The sequence below is a fragment of the Glycine soja genome, chromosome 7 (assembly GCF_004193775.1).
Source record: "Glycine soja cultivar W05 chromosome 7, ASM419377v2, whole genome shotgun sequence".
NCBI lineage: Eukaryota > Viridiplantae > Streptophyta > Magnoliopsida > Fabales > Fabaceae > Glycine > Glycine soja.
Window position 1 is genome coordinate 45,281,543 of NC_041008.1, and position 10,932 is coordinate 45,292,474.

At 35.3% G+C, this 10,932-nt stretch overlaps 2 protein-coding genes across 9 annotated transcripts; both read right to left on the reverse strand.

Annotated features, from left to right (window-relative positions):
* Window positions 1-1,136: 1,136 nt before the first annotated feature.
* On the reverse strand, window positions 1,137-6,129 carry LOC114420104 (putative E3 ubiquitin-protein ligase RF298). 4 transcript variants are annotated; one of them, XR_003668346.1, is made up of 4 exons: window positions 5,847-6,129; window positions 3,105-5,248; window positions 2,464-2,552; window positions 1,882-2,013 (listed from the first exon to the last, which is right to left on the reverse strand). XR_003668346.1 is itself a non-coding variant. In XM_028385962.1 (3 exons), exons 2-3 carry the CDS (start codon window positions 5,208-5,210, stop codon window positions 1,480-1,482), a joined length of 2,640 nt encoding a protein of 879 aa, XP_028241763.1. In that variant the 5' UTR covers window positions 5,211-5,223; window positions 5,847-6,123; the 3' UTR covers window positions 1,137-1,479. The 4 variants fall into 4 exon arrangements, 2 of the variants coding, with proteins under 2 accessions (XP_028241763.1, XP_028241762.1); XR_003668345.1 differs by having other exon boundaries at window positions 1,902-2,027; XM_028385962.1 differs by lacking the exon at window positions 2,464-2,552 and having other exon boundaries at window positions 1,137-2,013; window positions 3,105-5,223; window positions 5,847-6,123.
* Window positions 6,130-7,287: 1,158 nt separating this feature from the next.
* LOC114420105 (probable protein phosphatase 2C 35) lies at window positions 7,288-10,932 on the reverse strand. Of its 5 annotated transcripts, none has more exons than XR_003668347.1 (5): window positions 9,391-10,931; window positions 8,513-8,644; window positions 7,975-8,193; window positions 7,816-7,874; window positions 7,288-7,635 (listed from the first exon to the last, which is right to left on the reverse strand). XR_003668347.1 is itself a non-coding variant. In XM_028385963.1 (5 exons), the coding sequence occupies exons 2-4, from the start codon at window positions 10,309-10,311 to the stop codon at window positions 7,975-7,977; spliced, it is 1,272 nt and encodes a 423-aa protein (XP_028241764.1). In that variant the 5' UTR covers window positions 10,312-10,357; window positions 10,484-10,930; the 3' UTR covers window positions 7,288-7,874. The 5 variants fall into 5 exon arrangements, 4 of the variants coding, with proteins under 4 accessions (XP_028241764.1, XP_028241765.1, XP_028241767.1 ...); XM_028385963.1 differs by having other exon boundaries at window positions 7,288-7,874; window positions 9,391-10,357; window positions 10,484-10,930; XM_028385964.1 differs by having other exon boundaries at window positions 7,288-7,874; window positions 7,975-8,189; window positions 8,524-8,644.

Genomic DNA, 10,932 nt, shown 5'->3' on the forward strand with positions numbered 1-10,932 from the left:
TAAATACAAAATTAAAAAGTATTAAAGATATTTTATATTAAATATGATATGTAATATATATATATATATATATATATATATATATATATATATATATATATATATATATATTCTTAAAATAATGAATAAGATGTGGCTTGAAGAATTCTCATGTAACATTTCGTATTTTATCCAATGAGGAATCTTCTACATAGTTATCGAACTTATCTTCTGGAGAAAATTACATAAAATTCCATATTACCATTCTATATTTTATATTTATTTTCATTTAATTTCCCCCAAAGAAAATAAACAATCCACTTCAAAATTCCAACTGAAAAATGTCTTTAGCATTCCTCTAGGTTATTTTGTTCATGTAAAAAAAAAAAATCGTTCTATAGAGTTTTAAGTCAAAAAATAAGATGCATGTATATTGAGAATTAAATTTTTATCATTAAGGTTGAGTGGCTTAAATGTAAAGTGAAATTATATTTTACTAGATGAAACTTATTTGAATAGATGCATTTGAAGTTATTTTTTGTTTCAATTTTCAAAAGAACTTATTTATTATAGTTAATGATAATCTTTATTATAAATAGATAAAAGAATTAAAGGAGAAGAGACACATGAAGAGAAAGTGTACGAGAAGAAAAATTGTGAAACAAAGTCGCATTGTTGAGAGAAAAATATCTTTGTGTAAATGTTATTATTTCTTGTAAAAGTACTCGAGTTTGTAGAATGATACATTTGGACTATGTTACAATCTTTAATCATTTTTGTGATAAGAAAATACTTTTGAGATGGAGGTACTGAATCACGTTTAAATTCTTATATTTTTTTTTATGATTTATAATCTTTATTGTGTTTTCACGATCGTGTGTGTAAATAATTTTATTTGAAGTGGTGTTGATTACCCGACACATGTAAAATATCTTAAGAATCAAAATACAGTTTTTTTGACGTTTAGAGATTAAGTCACACTGCCTCTGATAATTTACGATTTCTCCATGATTTTGTTGCTTCAATAATAAAGATCATTTAGACAAATATTCTATGGCACATGTGATTGGTTACTGATGTTCCTCGTCGCGTGGATCACAAGAATTGATGTTGATGATAAGAAGTTGCGCATTTGGGTTCCACACGTGTTCGATCACTGACAAAGGAAGATACGTTTGATATCTTCGTTCTATTCACATACTTCAACTGTTCGTAATGGAGCTGAGCAGTTTTAACCCTCTTACGAGAAAAAAAAAAAATACTTGGCTTGGATGAAGAGGGTCATCATGAGAAGCTGACCATTACATACTATCAAACAAGCAAAGACAAGTGCAACAACAACAAAACAAATCCTGAAAACATCAAAACAGCAGAAGTAAATTAATGTATCTCAGCTCAAGAAACATGATATGAATGCATTATTCATAGCATGAGTCCCATAGACATTATTATTATTATTATTATTCAAAAATGCTTAACTCACTCAAGCAAATAAATAAATCAAATACGTGGAAAGCGCACAGCAATACGCTGTTGGATAGGGCTCCTGCAAGAAGGGCAATCTTGCATACCCTGCTTCTCATGGAGCTCATTACATGTTTTGCAAACAACCTGATGAGCACATGGCATGAACAGAACAGACATCTCCTCTGAAAGGCACATCACACATTCTTGTTCCCGTTTCACACCACCTGTCGCTGAGTGGTCAATGACTAGCTCTGAGATGAAAGAAGCCCGGGGTTCCTTCTGAGCAGTGCCATTTTTCATGTCCAAGCATTTGCTGGCATAGCATCCATCAATGCCCATCCTCAGTGCAGCAATTTTTGAAGAGTCAGTCTTCAGTCTTAGTTGGGAAATTTCCTTTTCAAGTTTATGGATGTCATCTCTGTACATTTGCCGATTCCTCTCTGCTTTTAATTTGATCGCATCCTCCTTGGATTTTCCTGATTCCTCAATTTGTTCTCTTTCCTTTTTTATAGAACTGGCCTGCAGGATAAACTCTTCCTTTGCCTTTGCTTCCTGCTGCCATCTACCCTGTGATATTTTCCCTTAACAATGAGAACAGAACAAGTAACATATCTCATTTAGCACCTATATTAGATACAAGAATGGTTGCATTTGTGGAATCTCACAAGTTTATTAGGTTCACGTGTATCATGGATTAAAAGTTTATTAAATTTCTTGTTAGTGGATACAAGATTGCCAAATACCACAACTGTTTTATCATGTTTCTGTTCAGTACAACTATATTCATATGTTAATTCTTATGATGCCAAAAGTTTAAGGAGAGTTGCAAGTTGCAACTAAAAGACGAATAGAAGCTTCAAAGAAAAACAAAATAATAAAAGTGTAGGGAACAAAGCAAAGTTTGAGTCATCACAAAGTCTGTGCAACTGTTTATAAAATAGATCATCAAATGAACATTAATGCCTTGGGGGTTAGTTCTCGACTTTTAAAAAGGCGATAAGCTGATATTATTATTACCTTGGTCATAGGTATTTGCTAACACTCTGGCAAGGGGGAAATTGGTTTGAGGCCCATATCATTTAACATACAGGCACGGTCCATTGGTTCTACATCAGAATCAATTGATCATATCATAGTCAAGCGATGCATAGAAATGGACAATAAATACTGGTGTCAAGAGCATACCAATCCACTTATTTTTATTCTGAGAATAAAATGGGAGTGAAAACCAATAAATGCCCCAGTCAAAAGAGTTGATCAGACAGTTTAGCCCAGAAAAACTTTAAAGTGAAATCATTAAAAGGAATTTAGACCTAAGCAGTCTCTCTAAAGAATTGAGTTTTGACACAAAACAATGACATTGATCCATGCAAGGGACCCATCTAGTGAAAGCAGGTTTTATTTGTAGTTGTTATTGTAGCAATAAAATGAGAGTGGAAGAGCTAAGAAACTTTACATAACTAACTACTCACTCATCATAACTTCCTATTTGATAAGATCATAAGAATACACCATGAGACCAAACGGCTTTACAAAAAAAACACCATGAGACCAAACTACTACCTGTGCCATATTACATCGGTATAGATATCAAGTGGGTGCTTACAAGATATAAAGAAACATGAGAAAGAAGTTGGAATAAGCTTAAAATAGCATACCTCAACTTGCTCCTGCTGCATTCTAGCTTGTTCTAATTCCTGCAGCAGCTGTGCCAATTTCCGTTTTTCAATCGTTAGCTCTTCCTGAAACAAGGATTTCTGCTTTTCCCATGACTGAAACTTCATTTGTGTCTTCTTTTCTCTCCTTGAGACCTCTTGACAGCTTGCAGCAGTTTCTGTGGCACGTATCTTAGCAGCCTCCACCTCTTTCCTCAGTGCAGCCTTCTCCACCTCGAGCTTCCGGACAGTGGCATTAGCTCGCTCTACCTGCCCACTAACTTTACACAGGGCATTTTCCATCTCAGAAAGCTTCTTCAAGGTATTTTCCTCTAGAGATTGCTTCTCTTTTTTTAGACGTTCAACTTCCTCTTTCTCTTGCCTTAGTGTCTGAAGCTCAGCCTTTTCCTTACTCAGACGACGAGCAGCTTGCATGACCTTCTGATTAGCCCACTCTGTCCATTCTTGAAGCTGGTTTTGCAGCTCCCGAACCCTTGGAAGCAGTTTTAAAATCATCTCATCCTTTCCATCGTGGGGTATCCACTGCCTTGGGGACTTATTATTATTATTATTATTATACAGTATTCCCATATAACTACTATTAGGTGCCTCATTATTGCTGCAGACAGATTCCGTAGAAGGCTTGATTTTTGAAGACAATGAGAGAGAAAGATCTGTATTGGTAGCTGATAATGAAGCTGGACAACTGAATACGGGTATAGTATTTGCTGCATTTATTGCAAATGAAGTATTGGTTGATCTACAAACAGAATCAGAAGAATTCACCAGGCTAAATGCAGTGGATGTAGAAGTCCCAGCATTACATGAAAAGTTAACACTAATACTGTCTTGCGTAGTATCAATGCCCACTGCCTTACTTATCTGTAAGGATGCACTCTTTAAGTTTATGGTAGAAGATTCTGACACAGATTTAAGTTTTTTATCCAAGACCAAACCACTCAAGCCATTCACTTTTCCTCGTCTTGAAGACCCTTTTAATCCATAAGTACGATAACTTTTTTCTTTGTGAAATGACTTGTGTTGAAGAATGTAGTCTCTCTTGGTGCTACCAGAATGGACCTTTCTAACTGTTCCACGCTTTTCTTTCATCAGGCCAGATTGAGATGTTCCTGCAGCGCTGAATGCTTTATTAATGCACTCAGATCCACAACTGGCACCCTCCTTCTCTGAGGCTCCACCAATAATTTGAGGATTCAAGTTGTTCACACCAGGAATTCTTGTCACAAAGGGTTTCTTTGATTGAGAATTATGAGAACATGTAGGAATTGATTTACTAGGACTTATAAGACTCGGTTCAGGACATTTGGTTTCTGCTTTTGATAGTGATTCAGCTTGGTTAGATGGACCACCAGTAGAATTATCATTACCTAAACTACTTAAAGGGTTACAATCCATTGCACAAGCATGTGACACATTCATGTCACAAATTAACAAACACCACATTGCATCCCCAACACTGAAGAATGGCCTAACCTCTCGAAGAACACAAACCAATTCAGCCAAGTTATACTTCTCAAGCTGCACTAGATCTTCAAAATAGTGCTCTCGTGATGTATCAATCTCTTGACCATTTCTAAGAAATGCTAAAGAATTATCAACAATATTAGACAAAGTATCTTTACATCCATAACAGATGCCAGGTCTTAAAATGGCCTTAGTAGCAACGTCTTCAGTGTAGCCGCATGCTACAATTTTTTTAATTGCACTCTTGAGAATGGTGTCCAAATTAGTCAGGACAAGTTCTTCCAGCTGGGCTTCTGTGAGATCGCTCCAATCTGCATCATTAATTTCATCTGTCTCAGGTTCGTCCTTAGATTGACTAGGCCCGACCTCAGATGTTCCAGGATTATACAATCCAAGGCCAAGTTTCAATCCATCAGAATAATCTTGGCTAACACCACACAGGTCACAAGCAGCAGCTTGTCCATGACCTGGGGTTATTTCAAACCTCTCAGCAGAGAATTCATAACTGAAGCACTTGAGTTGAGGTGCAGGAATGAACTTATTTGGCTCCCCTAGAGGTGGATCAACTCTGAATTTTCTTTTGTTCCTACTTCCTTTTTCTTGACAAGAAACTGAAGGAGACATTTGACTGCTACAACTGGCAACCAATGAAATCATTTTAGCTGCAATCCAAAACAATAAGAAAAATAGAGCAAGAACACACTTGTTAAGTTTTATCTAGCATCTATTCACAAACATCCACGATTTACTTATTCCAAAATCAAGTTCCATGAATTTGAAAAGAAAAATATGTAAATCAGAATAACATTGATGAGGAAAATTCAGAAAAGAGAGCAAACATTGTTCTCCTAAATGAATGCAATTTGCAATAACTAACACTGGATTATATGGCATTGCAGATTGGCATGCATTTAAGCACTGAAATATGAATTTCAGTATTGCCACAAAAAATATTAAACTTCCTGAATGGTTCAAATAAAGAAGGAAAAGCAATGAATAAATTAATCAACTACCCGAAAACATATATGCAGTAATCTCAGCGAAAGGAGCAAATCCGGATAAAAATATATATATATATATATATATATATATGAAATTGAAAACACCCAAATGAATTACAATACATATCAATACTCAAAACACATCCACGGATCACAAAAGTGATGAAAACAAAACGTTTTCAAATATTATAATAGCAACTGATGCGCAGAAGATCCCAGATACGAGACTTGTAATCAGTATTAGATGATCGATACGTACCCGATTGGAGCAATTTTTCCAATAATCAAAGGTGCGATCGATCTTAGAAAATTGGAGAATCAGAAAGAAAATTCACACTTCTTTTGTCATTGTTTTTTTTTTCTCCTTTATTTATTTTTTGTTTATTTTTGTGCAGATGCTGAGGTCGGAGAGCTTGGATGGAGGCTTTAAGCATGGAACGCCTCTTCCTCACGAAAAAAAATAATAATAAATGGTAATTTTGGGCTGAACGTATTTCTAAATTCTATTCTCATGTACCCATCAGCCAGATCTTACCTTTGTGCACTCCTAATGTACTAGTATCCTTAAAAAAAAAATGTTGTATAAATTGTTATGAGATTCAAAGGTAAATAAATTGCCAACAAAGGTTGTCTAGTTAACTTATATCTCACAAAAACATGAATTTAATTCCCAATGTGAATATAAGAATTTTATTGACGAGTAATTTGTAAAAATACCTTTGTAACAAAATAAAGGGTAAATAAAATCTTGTTGAAAGTTAAACCAAAGATTGAGACGAATATTAAGGCGATGAAAATAAAATCTAAAGTCTAAAAGTACTCTAAGAAGATAATGTTTCTTCATCAACTCAATCTAATGTAAATTACAGAAAATAAATCAAATAACGTGAAACCAAAGAAAGAAAAAACTGATGTTTTTAAATTAAATCTAATTTTGAAAACTAACCCAATTTAATGTCCAAATATATTTTTCTTTTAATTTTTAAACTAATATATCACCCATACCTATGTAAATAAATTTTCATAAATGAGTCTACCTATTTGAATCTTAACCCTATTTCGATTTTCCACCTTAGTATTTTTAATATTGTTTGTGAGTTTATTAAGTCTAAGTTTGAAAGTTTTTTGTCTCTTGTTCTCTTTTATTATATAACTTTATGTTTTATATTTTTTTTACAGAACTTTTGAAATTACTTTACCTATTTTTTTGTCTCTTGTTTTATATAGAAGATAAGTTTTAATAAAAATGAATAAGAGATAAAATATGATACGAGGGTCTTTAATAAAGCCACAAAATAAATTATAACAAAAATTAATTTGTAACTTAAAAAAAACTAATTATAAAAATACTTTTGAAAGAAAAAAATATGGTGTATTATAAAGTTAATTTATTAATATCTAGAATAAAATAAATTCGTTTTGCTTTGATGAATTGAAATTGAATTTAAAATCAAAATTCTTAGATGGTAAAAAAAAATTATTACATTAAATCAAACGGCCTTTCTCTCAAATAATCCAATGCAATGCACTGTTGAGTGTTGATAGTTCCATAATGAATGAAACAGAGTCCTGTGATCAGTATGTGAAAATTTGCTTCCAAGTTATTTCATTTTTCCCCATATTTAACGAAGTCCTAACTGATGAAACTACAAGTCTTACCGGCTGTTGTCTAAACCCGTGATTCAGTCCTGAATTTAAAGTAAGGACGCGTAATTTCTCTCTTTTTTGTCAATATGAAATTAATCTTGAAATTCTATCAATCGACAATCCAGACAAAGGTTTGATCCACATCTACATGATAATGAGGACAATGAATTTAAATGCTGAGTAGCATCTGTCTGCCTCCCAAGTTTACCATCGACCATCCTATGAGTTTCTTCAACGATCCATTGCAAATGATAGTCACAGTCACAGCTCCTTGTATACCACCTTCCTTTTATTTCAAGCTCGTTATTGATTCCCCTTCCAAAGATCAAATCTGTAGAGTGGAGGTGCAATTGCGTCACAGGAAGGTGAGCACAAGTGTTCTCCTCTGAGGGGTTTGGTTTCTGCATGAAATTTGAATTTTACCAAATACCAACTGTGATTTTTACATTCTGAAAATTCCTTTTGCTGCCAAGATAATGCAGAGCACCTTAAGCTGGCAAGTTGGCAGCCTAAAATGTAGTGACCAGTAAATGTACAACAGTAATGCACAATGCTCAGGAAGTTGGAACGTGGAAATGTACCACTTGGGAGAAACTGCAAAGAGACTTGATGAAGCTTCAGTAAAGCCTCTCTTCAATCACTATAAAGCAAAAGGGGGGGAGAGAAGAAGTAATTATATAGGTCATGATCAAATGATTATATGAAATAAATCAACAATGTTCTTGAGATTGATATCATACTCATTCAATTGGTCTTGGACATGCTGGAGAGTGAACCTCTATCGCTGCGCTCGTCACTGAAGCCACATGCTGACAGGAGTGCAAATCGGATAAACTGTTTCTGACAGAACGATAAACATTAGATCCAGGGGTAGCAGATATCTCATGAGTTCCTGTCCTGGAATTCATTACAGTACCCCCACCATTGATCTCATCGGATCCAACTCCAGATGTACCTGACTACAATATTGGACTACCAATTAGATAAACGAGTCATTCAATGAAGATAAATCTATCTATTGAACCATCAGTAGCAAAATTTAGATTTTACATCTTGTAAGAAGATCAATGCGTGATTTTACCAAAAAAAAAAAGGTTTTTCATGAAGTCTAATGGTGTCAATTAATCAAATTGAAAACTGGCCCCACCTTATGTATTGAGAGTTTGTTGTTATTATTTTTCATGGGATAAGATGATCATATAATATTACAAATTTAAAATCTTTAAACAAACTAGAATGAAAAGCAAATGAAACTAATGGAATATAAAGAATCCATACATTAGAGAGACCTTTGATCTGAACAATGATGATTGTTATATCATCTGTTCTGTTCTCAAGTTCCAACCATAGTTTATACGACTTCTCTGCAATAGCTGAACATGCATCACGAGGATCCATATAGCTTGCTGCCTACACCATAAAATAAATCACATACTTTTCAAAAAGGGCAATCTTACCAAAGTTACAATTTTACCTAAGGTATTGCAACAGGGGAGTAAACATTGAAATCTAGTCTTATGGTGCTGCAACAGATTAGGAATGATCAGAAGCAAGCAGCAAACCTTGAAGTTTCTCTACTGAACAACTAACTTACTATTACTAGGATTGTGTAAACACTTGGGATGCAAAAGAACTATTCCCAATTAGCATTTTTTTACCGTGAACCATATAAAGTTCGCATAATTATGGCAGTTAATATATATAGTAAGAAGAAATAACTAACTAAAACATGCGAAGTGAGCTTAAGCAATACACCACGCTCCCATATGATCAACAACTTGTGGGCTTATGGCCATGAATTTTTTTTATGTTTTCTATTTGAATTATATTTGCATAAACATGTGGAAAATGAAGCATTAAAATATAATATTATAATAATAGCACTTCATTAGATAAGCCACAAACATAACTTCCACAGAAAATAACATAAATTTTGTCCAGATTTTCAAGTCAGTCTTTAATTGCAACTTGTAAACCTTTAACAGATAGCATCATTATTTCCATTAACAGAAATGGATGATAGATTTTGTGATCATTACAACTGAAGTTAAATTAAATCATTCAATCAATTAGTTCAACCTGTAAAAACATTATCACAAATTAAAAGAGCAAGAAAAAAGAAACTCATTAGAAAGAAAACGGGTAGAAAGTCATACCATATCAACAACAGTTTGGCTTGTCAGGAATTCAAATATGCCATCACTTGCCACAACAAAGAAAAGATGATTAGGTGTAAGCTGAACCGTTTTCACCTCCGGAATAGCAATGACACCAATTGTCTCTGCCAAACTATCCCCTATACTCCTTGTAAATGCAGTTCCAGGATACATCCCATTAGGAACCCACAATCTTGGAGGATCGCCACCCCGACTCTCTTCATCACCCCAATGCTGGATATCTGGATCCTTTAGCCCTTCCACTTGATCAACACTCAACACCCTTGCCCCACAAAGTTTCACTCTCTCATATTCATCCCTCCGAAATGGCGTCTGATCAGAGGACAAGTCCTCGGCAACAATGTGATTCCCATCCCTAACAGCCAGCACCGCTCTTGAATCACCAACATTAGCAACATAAAGAGTGTCACCAATAACAAGCACCGTAATCGCGGTGGTGCCACTCATAGAATCATCAATCTCACTAGTACTACGCAATTCTTGATTTGTTGCCAAGAATGCAGAATTGTAAGCCTGAACAGGGTCCTCCAACAATGCAGGGTCATTTGACAACTTCTCAACCAGCCTATGCTTAACAAAATTCGAACACTGGCTACCAAATTGGCCATGCCCATCATAGACACCAAAGAAATGGACATTGGGGTTACCTTGGAGTTGTGTAGTGATGCAGAAACTATCTTGGTTTTCTTTATCAGGTGAATCAGGGTAGTACCCCCGCTGACTGAGGAAAGTGTACTCCAAAATGAAGTTGTGGGAAGGAACAGGAACATGCTTCAATGATCTCTGAGCGAGCACGTTCTTCCTGTGGCCATGAATGAAGCCAAGTTCTCGGTAATCCCTAGAACCATCATCTGATGAAGAACTGTCGCCACAGCAAGACTTGCCATGGACACAACCCATGTTTCAAAGAGAGGCTATGCTATCTTGGAAACAACAAAAACAACACCTGAAACAGAAAGAACACACTGAAGCAGATCAAAGAGTAATAATATTTAGGTAATAACTACAGTATTAGATGCTTCCGGAACTCCTCCACAATATGGGAAACAGATTTTGAGGATTGTTCACAAACCCTAGAGACATAGTCAGGATTTTGAACAGGGAATTGTCTTGTGCGATTGATGTGAACAAAAGGGGTTTTGTCCAATTGTGGAGAAAAGAGCTCGAAAGGGAGAGGAAAAGGAGAACCCTAGAGGAAGCCCACCAAGAAGGAAAAGACAAGGGGGGTATTATTTTGGCATTTTAGACGCAGAATGTGTGATGGGGTTATCGAAAAGGAGAAAAAGAATTGTGCTTTTCGTTGGGTGCAGAGAAGGGAGGAGTATCGGGAGAAAGCCTGATGCAAAAGGAAGAGTCCAAAGAGAAGTTTACAAAAGAGATTGATAGGGACAGAGGAGGAGGAAGAGGAAGAGGAATTGAATTGAGATTCTATTTCATGTATGGGTGCGTTTGCATCAGTGCCCCACCCTCAATTTCTCTCTGCACACAGAAAAGGAAAGTAACCCGCGTCTTCCAAGAAAC

Coding starts and splice junctions, on each gene's coding strand:
- LOC114420104 (XM_028385961.1), bottom strand. CDS start 5,243: ATGATTTCATTGGTTGCCAGTTGTAGCAGTCAAATGTCTCCTTCAGTT. Junction 2,014..3,104: donor TGCAGCAGGAGCAAGTTGAG/GTATGCTATTTT, acceptor AAAATATCACAG/GGTAGATGGCAGCAGGAAGC.
- LOC114420105 (XM_028385963.1), bottom strand. CDS start 10,311: ATGGGTTGTGTCCATGGCAAGTCTTGCTGTGGCGACAGTTCTTCATCA. Junction 8,645..9,390: donor GCCAAACTGTTGTTGATATG/GTATGACTTTCT, acceptor TTTATGGTGTAG/GCAGCAAGCTATATGGATCC. Junction 8,194..8,512: donor AGATCAAAGGTCTCTCTAAT/GTATGGATTCTT, acceptor CCAATATTGTAG/TCAGGTACATCTGGAGTTGG.